General features: G+C 34.6%; 2 protein-coding genes across 2 annotated transcripts; both read left to right on the top strand.

Moving 5' to 3' along the window:
* Positions 1-14,645: 14,645 nt before the first annotated feature.
* CABS01_03158 (uncharacterized protein) lies at positions 14,646-21,957 on the top strand (the record flags this gene model as incomplete). The annotated part of the gene is made up of 3 exons (XM_060536535.1): positions 14,646-15,107; positions 15,172-21,441; positions 21,496-21,957. 3 exons carry the CDS (start codon positions 14,646-14,648, stop codon positions 21,955-21,957), a joined length of 7,194 nt encoding a protein of 2,397 aa, XP_060392454.1.
* Positions 21,958-22,658: 701 nt separating this feature from the next.
* Positions 22,659-23,339, top strand: CABS01_03157 (uncharacterized protein; the record flags this gene model as incomplete). The annotated part of the gene is made up of 1 exon (XM_060536534.1): positions 22,659-23,339. One exon carries the CDS (start codon positions 22,659-22,661, stop codon positions 23,337-23,339), a length of 681 nt encoding a protein of 226 aa, XP_060392453.1.
* Between the last annotated feature and the right edge of the window lie 272 nt (positions 23,340-23,611).

The following is a 23,611-nucleotide window of genomic DNA, read 5'->3' as shown; positions in this document are numbered from 1 at the left end:
GGCGAGTACCGGCGACTGTGACTGCTGGACCTCCTACCTTGTGAAATGTGACAAAGAGGTACAGGTACTCGACCGTTCAAAGAGAGAGTTCAGCCCAAAATCAAGAGGCAGGGAGTGGTGGCGGGTAAGTATGTGGTCGCGATGGTACTTCTGATTGCCAGTCCTTTCAACAAATGTGGAGGAAGGTTGCCTCTAGCTTGGTGCGCTAGAATGTGGAAGGTGCAAGCTGGAAAAATCTGGGTGAGCCGAGTCGGTGGGCAAGGGCGAAAGGAGCATGGCAATTCGCATTCGCGGTGGAGAGAGGGAGACGGGGGTGGTGTTGGTGGGAGGTCAGGGTTGGCAAGTGTGGTGTTGAAAATGACTTGCTCTGCCTCGCGCCACCAGGAGGGAGAATTTCACGGCGCGAAAAAAGCTCTCGTCGGAAAAATAAATCGTCATGCACTTACTCCGTACAGCGGTCAGCAGTGGGCGGTGGGCGCGTAGCAGCGGCTATCCGAATCTCCGAATTGGGATTGATTTTTTGGGAAAAGAGCAAATCTGCCGGATGAAAGCGACGCAAAAAAAAAGCGACGCAAAAAAAAAGCGACGCAAAAAAAAGCTCGTAATGCTCTGTCTGGATTGAGCCGTTGCGTCACAGAACGATGCGACTGTGAGCGAGCTTTGGAACGTTGATGTCTTTGAAAGGTTCAAGTAGCCGCAAAGTGCGACTGCGACTGCGACTGCGACGGACGGAGGTTGGGGCGGGTGGACGGCTCTCGGGCAGTTCTCGAATTTCGAGTCTTTCCGGGCGGGATTACTGGGGCAAAAGTGGCAGGCACGGAAGGGCAGCTCAGCGTGGGCAGGCAGGTCCAAACAACCTACCAGCAGGGTTGGAAATTAGTCTAGTCTAGTCTAGTACGGCCTGGACTAATACTAGGCTAGTTTAGTACGGCCTGGACTAATACTAGGCTAGTTTAGTACGGCCTGGACTAATACTATACTAGACTAGTATTAGTATACTAATTAGTATATAATAAAAAGTTACTATTTTTAGAAATTTTTTTAATTTATATTTTAAATAAGATTTTTATTATTATTTTTAAATACTGAACTTATATTTAGAAATATTTTTTTATAAAGTTATTATTATAGATACTTATATTAAAACATCCTAAGATTAATAAATTGTTTTTCAAACCTAATTTAAAACGTTTAAATATATTTAATAAAATTATTAAATATATATTAATATAACTAGTATTTATTACTTAAGTTTTAATAATATATTAATCATATTTTAGTTTTATTTATTAAATATAATAACGTTTTAAATAATAAAATATCTAATTAGCTAAATAATAAGCTTATATTATTTTTATATTTAATATTAGTATATATAAAAATAAATAAGATTTTATTAAAGTTTTTTATTTTAATTTTAAGTCGAGTTAAGTAATATATATAAGAAAAAAACTTTATAATTATTATTAATTAAGCGTTTAGTATAGTAGTTTAAAACCTACTTTATATTTAAATATAATAGATTCGGGATATAGCTAGTAATAGGACGTTAATAACTTAGTAACTAGTATATAGTTCGTATTATAAAAAAACTTTTTAAAAAATAAAGCCCTTATAAAGGACTCTATAAGCTTTAGTTTTATAATATACTTATATTTATATTATAATCTCGCTAGTTAAGTACTTATAACCTAATTTTTTATAATTTTAAAACTTTTATTTTTATAAAATAATTAGTATAAGTAATAATAAATTACGGAAACGAATAGAACGTTAATAAAATAATACTTAGTTATTAGTAAAGAGCCGTTAATATTAACGAGTTATAATTATTTAGAGTTAATTATTTAATTTTATTTTATCTAAGGGAACGAGCTTATTATAAGGTAAGTCCTATTTAAATACTAGTATTTATAAAAAAGCTAGATAAAAAAAATAATTAGGATAAATTACTCTTATGGGCTAGTTACTTTATTAATACTCTAAGGACCCTATTTATTATAAACGGGGCGTTTATTAATAACTAATTATTAAATATACGAGGTTAAGGTACGTATAAAAGCGCGAATAATACTAAAATAGCTAGTTTAATAAACCCTATAAGCCTAATAATAACCTATTTTTATAAAATAATAAAAATAATAATTAAAAATCGAAACTAAAAATAGTATTAATACGAGGAGCTTATTTAATAGCTTACTAAGCGGCTAATAATATATTTAAATTAATGAGAATATAAAAAGCCTCCTTTTTATAATTATAAACTAATTAAAAAAGAGTCTACGAGTACCTAAATAATAAACTAAATTATTATTATAAAAGTAAGTAATAAGCTTTATATAAAAAGTATTATAAAATAATATATTAAATAGGCCCTATTTAAAATATCCCTATTATTATAAATATAATAATATAATTATAAAAAGAGCTTCTAAAATCCCCTCTCTTAAAATAACTTCTTAATATTTATTTATTAATAATACGTAAACCCCGAGACTTAAGAACGGGAATATTATAAAAAGCTAAGGATAAAAAGGCTAAAAAAGGGCTAGACCCCTACTTATTTCCTTACTAAGTAGTTAATAATTTATTATAACTTAAATATAAAAAATATAGAGAATTCGAAAATAAAAGTATACTAGTTCTTTTTTAAACTACTATTTTAGTTATAAAACGATCTAATTTATTATAAAGTCTTAATTAAGAAAGTATATAATATAGTTTATAAAACTAATAGATTATAGTTATTAAATTAGTAAAAGGGTAGTAATTAGTTATAAAAAAACGGTAAAAAGAGGCTATATCTATTATTAAAATAATTATATTAAATATCCCCTTTTTATAAAAAAAAGAGTAAAGAGAGCTCTAAGGGGCTAAGCTTTAAGGACTTATTAAGAGTAATATTATAAAAACTATATAATAAAAATACTCGCACCGAGCTATTATAAAAGCGTCGTAATAATAATATTAAGTACTTTATATATAATAAAATAGGCTATATATTTAATAAGTATTAAAAAAATAAGTTAAGAAGTAGGGGTAATAATAAGCTAACATACCCCTAATTAAAACTAACGTTAATAATTATTTAATAAGTTATTACTAAGCTAAGAGTTATAGAGGTTAACTCGTTAAAAAACGAGTAAATATAAATAATATATTTAATATACTTATACTAAGTATTAAGAAAGTACTAATAAAAATAATTACGAAAAGTAAGGTAATAGTTCTATAAAGTATTATTAAAAAGCTAATAAAAGTTAATATAAATATATATTTTAAGATAAATATTATTAATACTAAGCTCGTAACTTATTTAAAGTTAACCCCGGCTATTATTATAGCTCCTTTATTAAGGGACTTTTAGAATAAAACCGTAAGCTAGGGGAAAGCTTATTAATTAACGCTCTTCTTTATTAACTATTATAAATAGCTAAGGAAGATTTAATAACTATTTATTATAATTAATAAAGATAAAAAAATAGTAAACCTCTTATTATCATAATTATTAATAGGCTAAAAGGGCATTTATATTAATATAATAATAAATATATAGTTATACGAGCCTATCTCGGTTATTAAACTAGAAGTAATAGCTCGTAATATTATTAAAAATCGTAAAAAGGTATACGTACTATATATCGCTATTATAAAAAATATTATAGGGGTAATAAAGACTAAACTATAAGGGGGTTTATTATTAGAACTTTAATTAGAAATAAAGATATTTAACGAGTAGTTAGTAAAGGGACCGTAGCTATATAATAAAGTAAAATACTTAATTAACCTAGTTCTAAGTACTAAACTACTATATAATCCTATCTATTTATTAAACAAAAAATAACTCGATAAGCTTTATATATATATTACTAAAAACTTAATAAATAGTTATATTATATTTTTAGTTAGTAAGGCTAAAGTACTAATCCTCTTTATATTAAAAAAAGATAGTACGCTATACTTTTATATAAATTACTACGGGCTAAATAAAATAATTATAAAAAATCGATATTTATTACTATTTATTAATAAGCTCTTAAATAGGCTTTATAAAATAAAATAGATCTTAAAAATAGATATTAGGGATACTTACTACCGTATTTTAATTTAAAAAAAGATTAATAAAAAATAGCGTTCCGGAGCTAATACGGTTATTTTAAATATACTATTATACTTTTTAAGCTAACGAACGTACCCGTAACGTTCTAAGCGTATATTTACTAAGCGCTTACTAATTTTTTAAATACTTGCTATATAGTATATATAAATAATTTAATAATCTATTTAATAATAAAAGAGTAGTATATAAAGGATATTAAAAAAGTCCTCTAACGTTTATAGTTATACGGGCTTTTTACTAAACTATTAAAGTACTCGTTCTATTAAAAAAGGGTCGAGTTTTTAAGTTATATTATTATATTAAAAAGAATTAAGATTAACTCGTTATAAATACGAACGATTATTAATTAAAAAGTACTAAAGTTTATTAAGGATATCTAAATATTCTTAGGGTTTTATAATTTTTATTAGAAGTTTATTATTAAATACTCGGGTATCGTTATATTAATAATAATATTATTAAAAATAAAAAAGGGGTAAATAAAGGATTTTTAATAAACTAAAAAAGTAAACGAGGTATTTAATTAGCTAAAAGTCGCTTTTATTTTAATAACCGTACTTATATATTAAAACTTATAACGTATTATATAAATAAAAACTAATATTTTAATTAAAGTTATTATAATAATCTTATTATAATAAGCTAATAAAGAATAGCGACCCGTTACTTATTAGTTATAAAAGCTCTTAAATACGGAGTAATAATAAGCTATAAATTAATAAGAACTATTTATTATAATAAAAGGGTTAAAGTACTAAGCTTATTATTTCTAGGGCCTTTTATAAAAGTTTATAGTTCTAACGGATTACTAAGTATTTAAAAGAGTAATTAGTATATTAATATAGGACTTTTAAAAAAAGCTTATAAAATAAGTATATAAACTATTAATATTTAACTTTAATTTAGAATACTAACTAAAAAAAACGAACTTAGTAAACGGTCTATTTAAAAAGCTAAACTATATAAAAGGGGAAGTACTTTATAAAAACGTCCTCTTTATACTAACTTAAAAACTACGTCTTATTAAAGAACTATTACTTAACGTTTAGTAAAAAATAATTAACTTAAAAAATAAAATAATATTATTAAAGTATATATTTAAGTAGTTAAGGCCTCTTTTTATAATCCTAGCTAGATATTAACTAATTTTAAAAATAAAAAACCCTCTCCCCTATATTAATAGCGTACTATAGGGCGTATTAATAAAATAATAATAGTTATTATTATAATAATTCGAAATAAAAAAGTAAAAGAGTTATTAATAAACGCTCGTTAATAATCTTATAAAAATAAAAAGGAGTTAGATAGAGCTAGGATTATTATACTAAAATAGTATATCTTATATCCTATTATAAAAGAGCTTATAAGGGGTAAAATAGTATTCGCTTCTCGTTTTTTATTAAAAATTAAAGAGCTCGTTAGAAAATTATAAGCTAAAAACGAGTTTTATATATTATAATTAATAAGAGTTCGTACTATAACTAGCGAGCTAAGAGTATATTTATTTAATAAATAGGGTATACTATTTTTTAAAAAAAAACTTATTATTTTTTAAATAAAGTCTTTTTAAATAGAGATCTTTTATTAATATTATAATAATTATAAAGTAAGTTATATAAAAGTTATAAAAACTCTCGAGCTAATTTAGAAAAAGTTTTATTAAAAAAATATTTAATAAAATATTTAAAAATACGTTAAGAATTATAAATATTATTTAGGAGTTATAATTTTAAAATATAAGCTATATAAGTAATTATAGTTATTACTATTACCCTTATATTTATTCTAAGAAATATTTATAAACTTTATTACGGGGCTATTACTAAGCGCTCGTAATAACGGTATAAAATATAATAGTATTTTAGTTATTATTTATTATATAATAAAGTTCGTAAAGTTCTTATTTATTATTAAAATACTTAACGTAATATAAATAGTAAGTATTTTATACTAAAAAATTAAATATAAGTTCGGTATACTAAAAGGTATTATTATAGATAAAAATAAGCTTTTTATAAGCGTATTTTAAAAAGAGTTTATTAAAGAACGGGTAATATATTACTAACTATTTACTACGTATTATTTATAAATAGACGGCTAAATAAAATAAACTTATTAAATATTAAAAAAGTATTTAAAAATTTATACTAAGGGCTCGCTAAATAAATAAGTAGCGTAGTTAAAAAAGGCCGAGTTTATATATAATAATAGCTAATATTTTATTATAAAAATATCCCTATATATAGTACTATATAGCTACTATTTTAAGTACGTTAAATATATATTTAATTATAAAACTATAGTTTAGGGGGTTTAAAAAAAGGTTTAAAAAATTAAAAAGATTAGGGCCTAGGCTATATAAGCATAAGTATAAGCCTCTAAGAACTAAGTAACTTATTATAATAAAAGATATACTTTAAAAAAGTTTAATTATAAAGAGGTCGTTAGTTTATTAATAAAAAATATATAATTTAAAAATAATAAACTAGTACTAAGATATATTAAAATAATAATAACTAAAAGGGTAAGAAAATAGGCTTACTAAGTATATTTATTAAAATAGTATTAAAGAATATATAATATTTTCCTAATTTCTTAGCTTAAGTTATAGGGAAATTACTAAACGGTTAGTAACTAAATAATAAATCTCTTAGAATTAAAGGACGAGTAAGACGTTTAAAAAGTTAAAAAAATCGTTATAATATAAAATAAGGGAGAAAACTTATAATATTTCGTTAAATAAGCTAAGTAGCTTATTAAGTATAATACGTAAGAGCTTATTAAGTATTTTAAAAGGGTAATAAAAATAGTTAAAAGATTTAAATACTATAAAAAAAGAGTATATATAAAATAAGATAATAAACGTTAAGTTCGTAATAAAAAGTTATTAAAAATAAGTTAATTAATAATACTTTATAGAACCCTTTTTATCTAGCCTAGTATAATTTTTAAAAAAAATATATAGTATTATAACCCTCGGTAATACGTTACTAAAAAATTAATAAAATCTAGTTATATAGGGGGAATAACTTACGTAATATTAATAATAATAATAGTAGCTCTAGCGTATACTTCTAAAGCTTAATAATTAATAATAATAATCCGCTTAGTAAGTAAGAAATAAGGAGGCTTTGTATATATACTTAGCTAATTATTTAAAATAAAGCCGTTAATTTTATTAATACTATAATAAGTAAAAAGGAAATAATTAAAGTTATATAGAGTATTATATATATTAATAATAGTAGTTTATAGAGCGTTCGCTACTTAGTTACTATTAAAAACTATAATAAGAAGTATAATAGGAGCTATAATAAAAAGTATAACGAGAGCTATAATAAGAGGTATAATAAAAACTATAATAAAAGGCATAATAGGAGCTATAATAAGAGGTATAATAAGAGCTATAATAAGAAGTATAATAAGAATAGAAAGTAAAATAGGGGGTATAACGTTATTATTATTAATAATAAGTTAAGAAAGGGGAATATTATCCGAAGTAACGTTCTTATAATCCTAATTAAGCTAAGGGACCTTAGTAATATTAATATTTATAAAGAATATATTAACGTCGAACTACTTATTATAACCCGTAGCTTTAACTTTAGTATAAGTAATAGCCTCGTTAAGCTATTATAAAGCTTTTACTTAAAATAAGAAGAACGTAATACTAACTTTATTAAAATCTAAAGTAATATAACTAAGGACTAAGGTACCCTCGTTTATATTAAAAAGAGCGTTATAGGTAAGGGTTAGTAAGTTATTAATATTAAAGTAATAATATTTATTACGATACTAAAAAAAAGAATTTTCTAAGTCGTTACTAAGCTTTTTAAATTTAGTATCCTCATACTAAGGCTTATTAAACTTAAACTTAAAGTCGTCCTATTTATTATTATTATTAAAAATATAATTAATAATAAGAGTATACTTTTTAATAAGAGTCTAAGTCTTAGGACTATAAAAAATAAAAATAGTATTATATATAATAACAGTATAAGTAAGTACCTTATTTATTAAAAACTTAGTAATATGTTTATAAAAAATAAAAAAAATAAAAAACTTTTAAATACGTATAATAATAATACCCTTAGGAATCTCTTTATAATATTAAGTTAGAGTATTAAAGTTATTTTATAAAGTAGTTATATAATTATTATTATAAAAATAAGCTAATTAAAAATAACTAAAATAAAAAATAATCTTAGTTTTATTATTAATATTAAGGATACTAGCTTAAAAAAAGAAATCTAAGTTAGTAAAAAAAAAATTTACTAAACGATCGCTAATAACTTACCATAATTAAAATTAATAAGTTTAAATACTTATAGTTAATAACGAGCTCCTAAAGAGTAGCCTATTTAAAATAGACCTTCTTTACCTTATTACTCACTAATAAGTTAATAATATAAATAATAACCTTTTCTTACGTACTAATAGTATAGCTAAAAGTATAAAAAACGTAACTATACTTATAGGAGTTAAGGCTACCCTATTTTTTAATATTATAAAACTCTATAAAAGTATTTTAAATAAACTAAGTAGCGCTATATAGCTCCTTAGGAACCTAAAAAACATCGTTAGTTAATATTTTAGTAATAAATTAGCGAGGACTTAATAACTTATAATAAAACACTTCTTTTTATTAATTTAATAAATAATATACTTAGTAATATAAGCGCTAGTAATATAAACGAGCTCGTTAATATCGTAATATATACTAACTAAGTAGCGTATATAAAGAGTACTATTATAAAGATTATAAAAGCCCTTCTTAAGATTATACTCTATATTAAATATATTTTAAATACGTAAAATAGTAAATATTTTGGTAAATACTTAGTAATAGTATAGTAAGAGAGTTATAATTAAAAAATAATACGGAATTAGAATATTATAAAAAAAAAAGTATAGTTATATAAAAAAGAATTTATAAAATAGTTACTAAATAAAAGGGGAGAAAAAAAAGTAAATACGTAATTAATAATAAAAAAAAAATCCTTTATTATACTTAATAACTTAGTAATAATAATAACCGCGAGGCTAAGTAGGCTCTTATATATTATAATAATTAAAATACTTTATTACGAATATATATTACTAACTTAGTAACTAATCGGCGCGCTATTACTAAATAATAATAATAAAGTATTTATTAAATAAGGAAATAGGAATAATACTTTATTCCTAAGTAAAAAAGGATATTATTAACGCCTTATAAAATCTATTATAAATAACGACGTTAATAGCTTTATTATTAATATTAAAAAAAGATATTACGTAATAACTTTAGGGACTAAAGTTATATAAGGGGGGAGTAATTATAATAAATTTAAAATATAATTAGTAATAAGATATTAATAACTTAGTAACTAGTATATAGTTCGTATTATAAAAGAACTTTTTAAGAAGTAGAGCCCTTATAAAGGACTTTATAAGCTTTAGTTTTATAATATACTTATACTTATATTATAGCCTCGCTAGTTAAGTACTTATAGCCTAATCTCTTATATTAAATAGTTCTTAATTTTAAAAGCTAGGGGTTTAAATTTATATTTAAGTAGTACTTTTTTAAGATTTTATAATATATTATAATTAATATTATATATTAATTATAGTAAAATTACTTAATTATAACTATTAAGGCTTTTAAATTAATATTAAAAAGCTTTAAATACGCATTTAATATTAATTATATATTAAAGTTTAAAAAGTATAATAAATTATATAATTAAGCTAATTAATTAATTTAATTAATAATACTTATTTATTATAAATATTATTGATATTTCTAATCCTATTTTCTTTTTATTATTATTATTTCTCTTTTTCTTCTTCTTTTTCGTTTTCTTCGTTTTCCTCCTCTTTTTCTATAATATTATTTATATCATTTTCTTGAATACTATACGTTTTTTCTAATTCTTTTAAAGTATTAATTTTTTAATATTTTAAAAGAATTAGCTGTTTAATAGTACTAGGTTTTAATTTATTTCTATTTTTAGTAATAATATTATTAGAAATAGAAAAAACCCTTTCTACTGAAGCAGAAGTAGCTGGTATAGCTAAATATCTTCTAGCTATAATAGCTAATATTGGTAGTCGTATAGAGTTATTTTTCCAATATAATAAAGGATTAACCTATTAAATAATTAATAATTATAAATATAAATAATTATATATAAATATATATAAAAAAAACTTACTTTTTTAAGTTGAATACTTTCGTTTAAATAAGTATTATACTCTAGTTCTATATTATTGTTACTAATATAAAACTCGTTATCCGGATCTATATCTTAAGATATATTAATATTTAATATATCTTCCTTAGGAAAAGTATTATCTTTTTCTTTTTTAACTCTATATATTAATTAGTATATATTTAATAAATAATAAAAAGAAATATTACTTACGAATTATATTCTTCAATTAATAAATCTTTTACATCCTCTTTAATAGGATAATAATGATCCAAAATTCTATTATTACTAAAATATAATAATTTAAATCGAGGATCTAAAATTAAACCCAATATATGAGGCTTATATTTTAATAAGTTTTTAGAAGTTAATTTCTTATCAAAATAGTCAGATAATTTAACTACTCCTTTAGTTAAATTATTAACTAATATATTATAATAAGAGGCCTATTAAAATTAGTTATATGATTAATAAATATTTAATAAAAATACAATAATATTTAATAAAAATACTTACTAATTCTGGTAATCGTGATCTCGAATCTCGAAACTTTAATATTAAATAGTCTAATTTTTTATATATAATATATATATATAATAAACCTTTATTTAAATTAATATAAAGTTAAGATTGAAGTCGAGTAGATAGTTCTATAAAGATTTTAAATATAGATTGAAGATCTTCTATAGCTTTAAATTCACTATTACTAATAAAAATCTTTTTAAAATTTTTATTATTAGTAGTAATAAATATATATTCTAGAGGTTTTCGTAACTCTAAGAATATATTTAACATTCTATAAGTAGAATTCTATCTAGTTGAATTATCTATAATAAATTAGTATTATATAATGAATAATTTAAAATACTTACTTATCTATAAGGATAATTCTTTTATTATAATTAGAAGGTAAATGCTCTGATCTTTTAGCTCTATTAATACCTTCTACTAAAAGTCTTTTTATTTCTTTAGTATATTTAACCATAATACAGATTTTACGTATACGGTTAAGTAGACCTATAATAATTTATTAATATATATTAAGTTCAAATATTATAAATATTACTTACTACTTAATAAATTAGAGGTTTAAAAAAGACTTTCGTCCTCTATATCTAAAGTATTATTAATTATACTAATATTATTAGTATAATCAAATAAATCTTCTTGTATAATAGTATTAGATATAAAATCTGATAATATATCTTGTACTACTATATTAATAATATGAGCTATACATCTAATACCGTTTTCAAAATTATTATTTAAAGATTCTTTATAAGAATCTTTAAAAAACTTTAAAAACTTAGTATTATTTGATGTATTATCTTTAGTAATACCATAAAATATTAGTATATCTTTTATTTATATATATATAAGTAAACTTACCTAAAGATATTATTTAATGAAAGACTATTATACTCTTTTAAAGAGTTTAATATCTCTATATATAAATAAAAACCTGTATGAGATTCATGAAGATCTTTAAATATTATAATAATGTTAGTTAATATATATATATATTTAGATTTAATAAATAAATACATACCTATAAGCTTATATTTAAGCTCAAAGTTACTATTAATATAGCTTAATATAATACCCAAATAGGCATCTTGTGATTTAGAAGTCTAAATATCTAAAATAAGAGAAAATTTCCCTAAGCTTTTAATATTGTCTTCTAATTCGAAATTTATAATAGAAAGAAATTTACTAAAAGTAAATTCAAGTAAATTCTTTACTTTATGTCGATTTAAAATAGGATTTGCCCTTTAAAAGTATTAATATATATAAAATTCATAAACTTTTATTATATAAAGTTAAACTTACTTATAATAATAGTTTAACAACTCTTTAAAAGAATTAGAATCTAATATTGAAAATGATAAATTATTTTCAATTATTAAATTTAATATTTTTAAAGTAGCTTCTTCTTCGGTAAATTCAGTTATAGTACTAGTTCTAGGTCTTTTTTTAGTTTCTAAACTAGAGAAAAAGTCCTCTTTAGGTACTATATCATTTACTAAGAATATAATTAGTAACTAAATTAGTATTATAGTAAATAAATATATAAACTTACTTTTTTTAAGAGATTTTTCAGATTTTTTATTATAAGCAATAAAAGGGTAGTTTTTTCGATAATGCTTAGTAAAATTAGAAGTTTAAAAACCTTCTACTTTTACTATCCAGCTTTGGGAACAACTATATATTTATTAGTATTTTATATATAATATATTAAAACTAATATAAATATTAATTTACTTACCTCGAGTACTTTATTTTCATTTCTCTTTCTTTATTATAATTAATAGGTAAAAGACTTCGAATAAAAAGCTTATTTTTAAAAATATAAGCTTTACTAATATCTAGTTTAAAATCTTCTTTATTATATAAAGAATCCTTAAACTTATTAGTAGTAATACTACTATTAATAGATATATTAGTAGTAGTAGGAGTAGGAGGAGGAGGAGTAGAATTCTGGCTAAAGTCTTGAGAAGAATCCATTTTATAAAAATAATTTTATAAAAATATAAGTATATAAAGTATAATAATATAGAGATAGTAATAATATATAAGTTAATATAATAATATATCTTTGTTTATAAAGTAGAAGCGGAATGTGAATTAAAAGGAAAATCGAAGATCTTTTATATTTTTTTAAAAATTCTATCCGTTTCTATATCTTTCTATATGATTAGTAATATATTATAAATTAAAATTAAGTTTTTTAACCTTTAAACCTTATTTCTAATACTTTATATATATTAGTAAGTATTAATAATAGATATTACTAATCTAAACTTTCTAGAACTTACTTAAATATTCTTAAAGTTTCTTTTTATTTCCTTAATATTCTACGTATTTCTATAACTTTCCATTTAATTAATAATAGAAAATATATTAGTAATATACTTTTAAGTATATATAGACCTATCGTACTAGTATAATTTATATTAATAAGTATTAAAAATGAATATTACTAATTAGAATCTTCTAAAAACTTCTAGAATCCTTTAGAATCTTCTAGAATATTATAAAAAAAGCTTTTTAAATTTTATTATTATAAAAATAACCTTATTTTCTCTATTCTCTATATTACGTAGGTATAATATATATTCCACTAGCTTATAAACTTTATAAGTTATTATAAATACTACTTATATAAGCTTATATAAGCTTTAGAAAGTATTAAAACTAATAGAATATATTAAAATTCCTCGGAATATTCTTACGTATTATAATTATAAACCAGCCTAATATATAAAAAACCAACGCCTATATAGAGATTTAAACCCTCAGCCCACATAATTAAGGAATTATATAGTTTATAGTCTAAACTACTAGACTACTATTCTATATATTTACTTAATAGAAATTATTAACTTTTTCTCCCACATATATTACCCAACTCGACTTAAAGTAATAATTTAGGCATTTAAAAATATTAATAATTTAATTAGTATTTTCTATAAATTATATATATTAAAGTAGTAAAATTTTATTTTTTAGAATCTTTTTAGAATTAATTAGACTTAAATTTCAAATTTCTATTTATAATAACAAAGTTACTATAAATAGTATATTTTATACTAATTAGTATACTACTAGTATACTAATACTAGTCTAGTCTAGTACTAGCTGTACTAATACTAGTCTAGTATCTCAAAGGGTGGACTAATACTAGACTTACTAGTACTAGACTAGACTAATACTAAATACTAGTAGTATTTTTTCCAACCCTGCCTACCAGTACCTACCTTACCTGGAAGGCCCGAGTCAAATGGAAATTCAAGGCCGTGAGGCTGCAAGGATGGCCGTGGCCATCAGTGGGGATACACTCCATTTCCCCCTAGTTCGCATCCGGCTAGCGTGACTTGAGACGGTCTCGCGTCACCTTTGTCGCTGGCGTCTGTCACGTGGGGGCCCCCCCAATTGGCCCCCTCCATTGTTTACTTTGCTCAGGCGTACCCTGAGCAACCGTACTCCTGAATCCCTGTTCTTTGTTAGTCCAGAGTCAACAATACAATATCCATCCTTACGTCGATTGTAAATCCTCCACTTTCCCAGCCTCCCCGACATTGCCTTGATCTCGTCTTTTCGTCACTGGCAATTTCGCCCAAGAGGCTGCGATCCCGCGACGTCTTTCATATTGTTTTCTTTCAGAAATTCGTCGTTTCCGTTGCCCTTCGTCAGCTTTGCCTCTATCTTAATGTGTACTCTATGAGCGACGTTTTGCGACGAAAGACACGAACCCAATACGACACGCCGCCCTGAGGGCTGCGCTCTTCTGACGATACCCTGCTTCTTCTCATATTCCTCAAATCATGGCGCAACCACGGAATAATCCTTTTGCTAGGACCTCGCCCGGTCCTAGCAGCGGCCGGCCGAAATCCGCAGTCTTCTCATCACCGTCTCCGCTGTCAGCCGTTACCACGCCCGTATCGCACGTCAGAAACCATTCCACTGCCTCAGCAGCACCCGCAGCAGCACCTGCGGCATCTGCGGCACCTGCGGCCCCTATCATGTTCTCAGGCACCGGCCACTTCCGTCACAATCGCTCCGACTCGAGAAACAGTGGCTCTGGTTCCGGGACCTTTGCGCCTTCCTTCATCAAGACGGAGGAGATGCGCCGTGGTTCTGACACAGTCAAAGGCATCGAGGGCGAGAACGACTTCTCTGGAAAACGTTATGTGTGGCTTAAGGACCCGCAAGCTGCTTTCGTAAGAGGTTGGGTGGTTGAGGAGACAGGAGGCAACAAGATACTCGTTCAGTGTGACGATGGTACAGTGAGTGCTCTTATCTGACTGTCATGTGCCGTCATGACATAGATCGCTGACATGCAACGTTTAGCAACGAGAAGTCGACGCTGAAAGCGTCGACAAGGTCAATCCCGCCAAGTTCGACAAGGCAAACGATATGGCTGAATTGACCCATCTGAACGAGGCGTCTGTCGTTCATAACCTCCACATGAGATACCAAGCCGACCTCATCTACACCTATTCCGGCCTCTTCTTGGTCACAGTCAACCCCTACTGCCCACTACCCATCTACACAAACGAATATATCAATATGTACAAGGGGAGGAGTAGGGAAGACACCAAACCACACATCTTTGCCATGGCCGACCATGCTTTCCGCAATCTGGTAGACGAAGGCGAGAATCAGAGTATTCTTGTTACCGGCGAGTCCGGTGCTGGTAAAACCGAGAACACCAAGAAGGTGATCCAGTACCTTGCAGCCGTCGCGCACTCCGAGTCCCCCGTAAAGAATAAGTCTCAGCAGTCCAACCTGTCGCAACAGATCCTCCGAGCCAACCCTATCCTTGAGGCCTTTGGTAATGCTCAGACGGTGCGTAACAATAACTCTTCACGATTCGGCAAATTCATCCGGATCGAGTTCAACAAGGCAGGTGCCATTTCTGGCGCCTTCATCGACTGGTACCTCTTGGAGAAGTCTAGGGTGGTGAGGATCAACGGGCATGAGAGAAACTACCACATCTTCTACCAGCTTCTCAAGGGCGCAGACAGGAAGATGAAGCAGGAATTCCTCCTTGACGGCTTGGATGTCGAGGACTTTGCTTACACGCGCGCTGGCCACGACACAATCGTCGGCGTCTCCGACCGCGAAGAGTGGGACTCGTTGATGGAGGCCTTCAACGTCATGGGCTTCTCAGACAAGGACCAGAACTCAATCATTCGCACAATCGCCGCCGTGCTACACCTCGGAAATATCTCTGTCGTCAAGGAAAGTCGTGCCGCAGATCAAGCCCGGCTGGCACCTGATGCCAAGGAACAGGCAGCCAAGGTTTGCAAGCTCCTTGGTGTTCCGCTCGAGCCATTCCTGCAGGGCCTGCTTCACCCCAGAGTCAAGGCTGGCCGTGAATGGGTTGAAAAGGTTCAAACTCCCGAGCAGGTCCGACTGGGACTCGACGCGTTGTCCAAGGGTATCTACGAGAGAGGTTTCGGTAATCTCGTGACTCGCATCAACCGTCAACTGGATCGTACAGGCATGGGCATCGACGACTCGCGCTTCATTGGTGTCCTGGATATTGCTGGTTTCGAAATCTTCGAAGAGAACAGCTTTGAGCAGCTTTGCATCAACTACACCAACGAAAAGCTCCAGCAGTTCTTCAACCATCACATGTTTGTGCTCGAGCAAGAAGAGTACGCGAGGGAACAGATTGAATGGCAGTTCATAGACTTTGGACGCGACCTTCAGCCCACGATTGACCTCATCGAATTACCCAACCCCATTGGTATCTTCTCTTGCTTGGACGAAGACTGTGTGATGCCCAAGGCCACAGACAAGTCATTCACCGAAAAGCTCAACTCCTTATGGGACAAGAAATCGAACAAGTATCGCCCTTCTCGACTCGGCCAAGGCTTCATCCTCACGCATTATGCGGCGGAAGTCGAGTACTCCACCGAAAGCTGGCTGGAGAAGAACAAGGATCCGCTGAATGATAACATCACTCGCCTCCTTGCTTCCTCTACTGACAAGCATATTGCCGATCTATTCGCCGACTGCGCCGATGTCGACGACGATCTAGGTGCCAGCCGCAACCGGGTCAAGAAGGGATTGTTCCGGACTGTCGCACAGCGCCACAAGGAGCAGCTCCACAGTCTGATGGCACAGCTTCATTCTACCCATCCTCACTTCGTCCGCTGTATTCTGCCCAACCACAAGAAGAAGCCCAAGCAGTTCAACAAACTGCTCGTGCTTGATCAGCTGCGGTGCAATGGTGTTCTCGAGGGTATCCGCATTGCCCGGACGGGCTTTCCTAATCGCCTTCCTTTTGCCGAGTTCCGTCAACGCTATGAAGTGCTTTGCAGAAACATGCCCAAGGGCTATCAAGAGGGTCAAGCTGTAGCGGCCATGATGCTTGAGAAGCTTGGCCTAGATAGGAGCTTGTATCGCGTGGGCCTTACGAAGGTCTTCTTCCGAGCTGGTGTGCTAGCCGAACTGGAAGAACAGCGTGATGCCCTTATCACCGAAATCATGTCTCGATTCCAGTCAGTTGCACGTGGCTACATCCAGCGACGAGTCGCTTACAAGAGGCTGTTCCGGACTGAGGCCACCCGCATCATCCAGAGAAACTTCAACACCTACCTCGACCTGATGGAGAATCCGTGGTGGCAGCTTGTTAGCAAGATGAAGCCACTCCTGGGCGCTACTCGTAGTGCAACAGAGGTCAAGAAGAGGGACGCAATGATCCGCCAGCTTCAGGACAAGATGAAACAAGAATCTGATGATCGCCACAAGCTGGAAGAGGATCGCCGAAATGTACACAACGAGATGGTCCGAATTCAACAGACCTTGGAAAGTGAACGTGCCCTCGCGTTGGACAAGGAAGAGATCTTCAAGCGCCTACAAGTGAGAGAAGCAGAACTCGAAGAGAAGCTCTCCGGCGCCATAGAAGACCAAGAGAGGTTGGAGGACCAACTTGACGACCTACTAGAAGCCAAGAAGAGGGCTGAGCACGACGTTGAAAAGTACCGGGCTCAACTGGAGCAAGCTGCACTACTTATCGCACGGCTAGAGCAGGAGAAGTCAGAGCTCTCAGAACGCACCGAAGAGCTGGAGCGCTCTATCGAAGAGATTTCGCAGAAGCAATCGGAGCGTAGCGAACAGGAGAGACTGCTCGAGGACGAGATCAAGATGTTGCAGAGCCAGCTCAGTCTCAAGGATCGCAAAGCACGGGACTTGGAGAGCAAACTCCTCCAGATCGACCAGGACCTCGAGGTCAAATTGCGGACAGCACAGAAAGATTTGCAATCGTCAAAGTCGAGAGAATCCCAACTGGCTCTCGAGAACCGCCAGGTCCAACAGCAACTTTCTGAACTATCCAAGACTTCGACCGACTACGAGGATCTTGTCCGCAAGAAAGAGAGCGAATTGTCCGTTCTTCGGGGAGACAACAAGAAGTTTGAGATGGAGCGTCGTACCTTTGAGGAGCAAAAGAAGGTTCTCGTCTCCGAGAAGGAGACCGCTGCATCCAAGCTTCGCGAAGTCCAGGCCGAGATCACAGCCATCAAATCACAACAGTCTCAGCTTGAGAGGGAAGCCGAGGATGCCAAGAAACTTCTCGAAACACGGCTTTCTGAAGATGCCCAGGCAGACGAGAACCGCCAAGTCTTGGAAGCTCAGATCAAGGACCTCAAGGACGAGCTCTTCAATATTCAAAAGGAGCTTAGCAGGGAGAGGCAGTCACGCGACGACGTCCTCCTACTGAGCGAGCACAAGTTCAACGCCTTACAAGAAGAGTACGATCATCTGAACGAATCGAAGATCATTATAGAGAAAGAGCTGTACGTTCAGCAAGATAACCTGCGTCGAACCAAGGAAGCCCGCGACACCGCCGAACGGGAACGCGACGAAGCGAGACAGGAGATCAGACGTCTCCGGGTCGCCAAGACTCAAGCCGAGGAAGCTCGCGTGCAGGCCGAGATTGAAGGCGAACGGGCTGCTTCTCGGGCTGCTCGAGAGAGAGAGGAGAGCCTTCGGAAAGATCTCGAGGCTGCTCAAGAGAGGTTGAACTGGTTCGACAACGAGTGCGCCAATCTCAATCATCAAGTCGAGGATCTCAATAAGCTTATCCTTTCTTCTGGAGAGTTTGGTCTAAAGAACGATCAGGAGAAGGAGAGACTCGAGCGCGAGCTGGTCACTGTCAAGGGTCGCCTCAAAGCCTCGGAGAACGACAATCGTGCCCTTCTCAACAAACTCCAGCAGAAGGGGCTGGAAATCGCCCGCTCAAGTTCAAGAGCCAGCGAAGCTTCAAGAAGTCAAGTGCTGGGTCTGCAACGTGAAAAGACCCGAGCCGATGAACAAAATGCTCAGTTGAACAAACAGCTTGGCGAAGCTCAATTCACCATCGCTGGCCTCGAGAAGAAGGCCGAGAAGTTGCAGCTCAATCTGGAGGATCTCAACCATGAAGTGGCCCGAGAAGCTAAGGCTTCGAGGAATGCCGAGAAGACGGCATCGACTGCTACTGTGCAACTTGCGGAGGCCAATCGCACCATCGAGTCTGAGCGCCAGCTCCGTACACAGGCTCAGGCCACTGTCCGAACTCTGCAAACTACCATGGAAAGTAGGGAGAAGGAATTGCAAGAGCTGAGGGCGCAGATGCTCAAGGTCCTCAAGACGGTCGATCCCGACGTTGTTGTCCCGCCTCAAGCAGACGGCACAAACGAGGGCGTGCTTAGCAAGAACTTCGATCTGGTTAGGAAAGTCGAGGATCTCCAGCAGAACCTTCGGGTCCAGACGGCTGCTAGAACAAATGCCGAGGCCCAGTTGGCGGAGCTGCGCTCTTCTCGCATGGAATCTCCTATGAGGCCCAAGCTGGAAGAGATCAGCCCTAACGAGGCCCCTTTCAATGGTTCACCCACCTTTAGGCGATCCAAGATGCAGAATCGTCAGTACTCGAACAACTCGACGCCCACCCGCCGTTTCGAGCCAGAGAATATGGACTCAGCTCGCTCTGACAAGACTGCGGATATCCTGAGCTTCAACAACCGCATGGATCTCAAGGCCGAGGTTGAGGAGTTGCAGAACCAGCTTCAGATTGCTGAGATGCAAAATCGACACCTCCAAAGCCAGATCGAGCGCGGTTCCTCGCCCCCGGAGGAATTCGACGAGAACTCGTCTGTTCTTCGAGTGCAAAAGTTGGAGAAGGTCAACAGCCGCCTGCACGACATGCTGGACGACTCTGCAAGGAAGGTGTCGGCTCTGGAGCGGAGTGTGAGGACCGGCGAGTTGTCCCTGCGTGATATTCAGACCCGATCGCACGAAGAGATCCTGGACGCGCTCAACAGCCAAGAGGAGGCGCGTCGCTCACTTCTGCATAGCCACAGGGATGCCATCTCGGAACTTTCGGACGTCAAGAACCATTTCGAACGGATGCGCCACGACCGAGCTGCCCTTGAAGTCGAGCTTCGGGACACCACATCCGAACTCGAGGAAATGAGCCTGGCTCGCGAGCAAGAGGCTGCCAGCCGCAGTCAGCTCTTGCAGGACTTCTCTGATCTGCAGATTCAACTCGACAACCAGACTTCCAAACTCGCCGACGTTGGGTCCAGCTTGAACCTATACAAGAGTCGTGCAGATGAATATTTCAGTAAACTGGAGCAAGCCGAGATTGCCGTTTTGAAGGCCAACCGAGCGGAATTGTTCGCCAAGACGCAGGCTAAGGAGGCCGAGGAGACGTATGCCGAGGTCATGTCCGAAAGAGAAAAGATGGACGCCACTATTGAGGACCTTCAACGCCAGAACCAGAGGCTTGAAGAGAAGCTCGAGGACGTTTCGACCGATTTGGATGCCGCAAGTCAAGCTAAGAAGCGTCTTCAGCACGAGCTCGAGGACTACAGGAACCAGAGAGCCAACGATATCGAGGACAAGGAAACCAGCATGGAGCAAACACGCAAGAAGTACCAAGCCGAGTTCGCCACATTGACCAAGGAGCTCGATCTGGCCCGCGAGGAGAAACTCTTCAAGCAAGCCGAGATTGCTCGCTTGCGGGAGGAGCTTGATGAGCTCCGCTCTAAGTGGGACGACGAAGTTCTCAACAGCTCGACCTGGTCCAAGGAAAAGGCCCGGCTGGAGTCAACTCTGGCTGATGTCGTCTCGTCACGCGATGAGGCGGTCAACGCCCACAGCGAGGCCCAAGGCAAGGTCGTGACTTTGCTTTCCCAGGTTCGGTCTCTCCGCGCCTCTGTGGACGAAGTCACTTCTGAGCGAGATCTTCTTGTCCGGGAGAAGCGCAGCATCGAGGCTCGCCTTGAGGAAGCCAAGGCTGGTCTGGAAGATCTCACCAACGGCGACAGCGCATCACTCCGCGACGCCGCCAACCTGGACAAGGAAATGTTGGAGTTGAAGTCCAGCCTGGCTCAGCATGAAGACATTGCTGCTGCTGCAGTGGAGAAGATGAGACGCGCCGAGGCACTGGCTGCGGAAATGCAAAAGGAGGCCATGGTTGAGCGCGAGGCCAGCACACAGCTCCAGAAGGTTAAGGCCACCCTGGAGAAGTCTTTGAACGAGATTCAGATCAAGTTGGTCGACCTTGAGACCAAGGGCTACTCAAGCGCTAGCCAAGATATCAAGTTTTTGCACAAGCGCATCCAAGAGGTAAGGATAGCCCACCATAAGACACTTCTCATAGTCACTAACAACATCTTTCAGCTTGAGTCTCAGCTTGAGGAGCATGAGAATGAGAAGAACAAGTCTCAGCGATCGGTTCGAAATGTTGACCGGATCGTCAAGGACCTCCAAGGTCAGATCGACCGCAAGGACAAGCAGAACACACAGCTGCAAGACGATGTTGCCCGCATGCGTGACAAGGCGGAAAAGCTCCTGCAAACGATCGAGGAGCTTCAGTCGTCCGAGTCGGAGAACCAGCTTCAGGCACGCCGTGCTGAACGGGAACTCCGCGAGGAGAAGGAGAGGTCGATGCGCCTGGAGCGTGAGCTCGAAGGCATCAAGGCATTGAGATTCGAAAAGGGGGCGGCGTCCGCGATGGGAAGCGTCCGCGGTGCGTGGCGCACAGGGTTTAGTGTTGATGATGACACCGCCTCCATGATTTCTGTACCCAAGCGGAAGAGCAGCCTTAGTCGGGCACCGAGTCTCACCAAGGGGTTCTTGTAAAAGAAGCGGGGTGCCAAGGGTATGATGTCGATGTATGGGGAAAAGACGTTGTAATGTTTAAATGGGATTGACTAGCACGGGTCGTTTCGGCGTTCGAGCCACGGACCGTAAAGGTCTGGGGGAACGGAGCGTGCGCATGGTCGCGAAGGGCGTGTTATGGTGTTTTTCTCTTTCCCTGTTGTATACGTACAGCATTGGCGTGTCTAGCATCGGGTTTGCGCTTGGTTTATTGTTGCAGTGGTCAAACTTACATATTTTCAGTTGCCTTTATGAGACGAATAGATTCGGAAGTTCAGAAGAGGAGCGCATTACTAGCCATACATGCGTACCTAAGCATACGTGAATGAGAATCTTCCGTTATACTCACCGCCAGATTTCTCGTGGATGTTGTTTGGTCTTGGTGGTTGTACTTGGGTGACCTTGGGTATGCGGGTAGCCGCACGCGCTCTCGAGAGGAGGGGAAGTTTGGTGGTGGGAGCAAACAAAAGGGCGAGGAGCGGCTGTTCTCTCCCTCGAGTTTCTGTGACTTGGTCTTACTTGTTTTTCATTTTTGTTTTGAAGCACATTTGATCCCAAGCATCATCTGCCTCGTTACTCAAGGTTTTGGGAGTCGGAAGTCGGATGACTTGAATCGAAGCGAACACCGCCGACCTAACAAGACAACATCCCCATCGGGGTCGAAACACACTCTTCTTTTGGAGATGACGGACCTTCGACAGCGGGTGCCAGTCGGGGGACTCAGCGATGTTGGAGGCGAGGTGATTTGTCTTGATGATGAGGGTGTTATCGAGGAAGGTGTTGATGTAGGTTTACTTGGTGAGGGTGGGGGTAGTAGTAGGGGGTATTATTACTATGATGACGGGAGTGAAGATACCTCGGAGTCAGAGACGACTTCGGACGAGGAGGGGGATGATGTTTGTGGCGGGCGGGGAGGGTGTGGAGGGTGCTGGGAGGAAGATGAATGTTGCTTTGAGATGGTGGGGTGTTGTGCTGGTGGGTATGGGTTGCAGGCTGGAGGGGGAAGGGGGGGTTGTGGGATTGGATTTGGATGTGAGGTTGGTGGGAGGATGACACCAAGGGATTGTGGAGGCGAGAGGGGGAGGAAGTGTAAGGAGTGTGAGACGGGGAAGAAGTGCAAGACATGTGAGAAGAGGAGGAAGAAGAAGAAGAAGGGAAAGGGGTTCTGGAGTAAGCTTTATCCTGTGAAGAAGCTGGGGGAGTGGGGTGGTGATGTTGTAGGTGTTTCGAGGTGTCCTGGTGAGGTTGGTATTCCCTTCTCTGTGGCCTTTTTATTTGGGTCTTGCCTTCTAAGGTCTTGCGGAGAGGTGAGGGCTGAGACTAAAGGAGAAAGAGGTTTGGTGTTTGTGTTTGAATGTCGCTAATGATGTGGAACAGCAAGATCCAAAGAGATGGGGATTCAAGGTCGACGATAAATTACGCGGATCACGAGGATGCCTCTTGGGACCTACAAATGCGATGAGGAGGCATAACTGTACCAGCACTGGATCTTGCGGAGATTTAAGACGGCCGTATACGATGAGGGAGCCCCGAAGAGGGGGAAGGGGACAACGAGATATACCGAGACACGGCCCGAGGAGTTATCATCACCATAATTCTGGTAGTGGAGACCATGGTCTGAGGCATAAAGAGGTCT

Source organism: Colletotrichum abscissum (assembly GCF_030869225.1).
Source record: "Colletotrichum abscissum strain IMI 504890 chromosome Unknown Scaffold_6.1, whole genome shotgun sequence".
NCBI lineage: Eukaryota > Fungi > Ascomycota > Sordariomycetes > Glomerellales > Glomerellaceae > Colletotrichum > Colletotrichum abscissum.
Note: the sequence above shows the minus strand (reverse complement) of the source record. Positions and strands in the feature narration are given on the sequence as shown.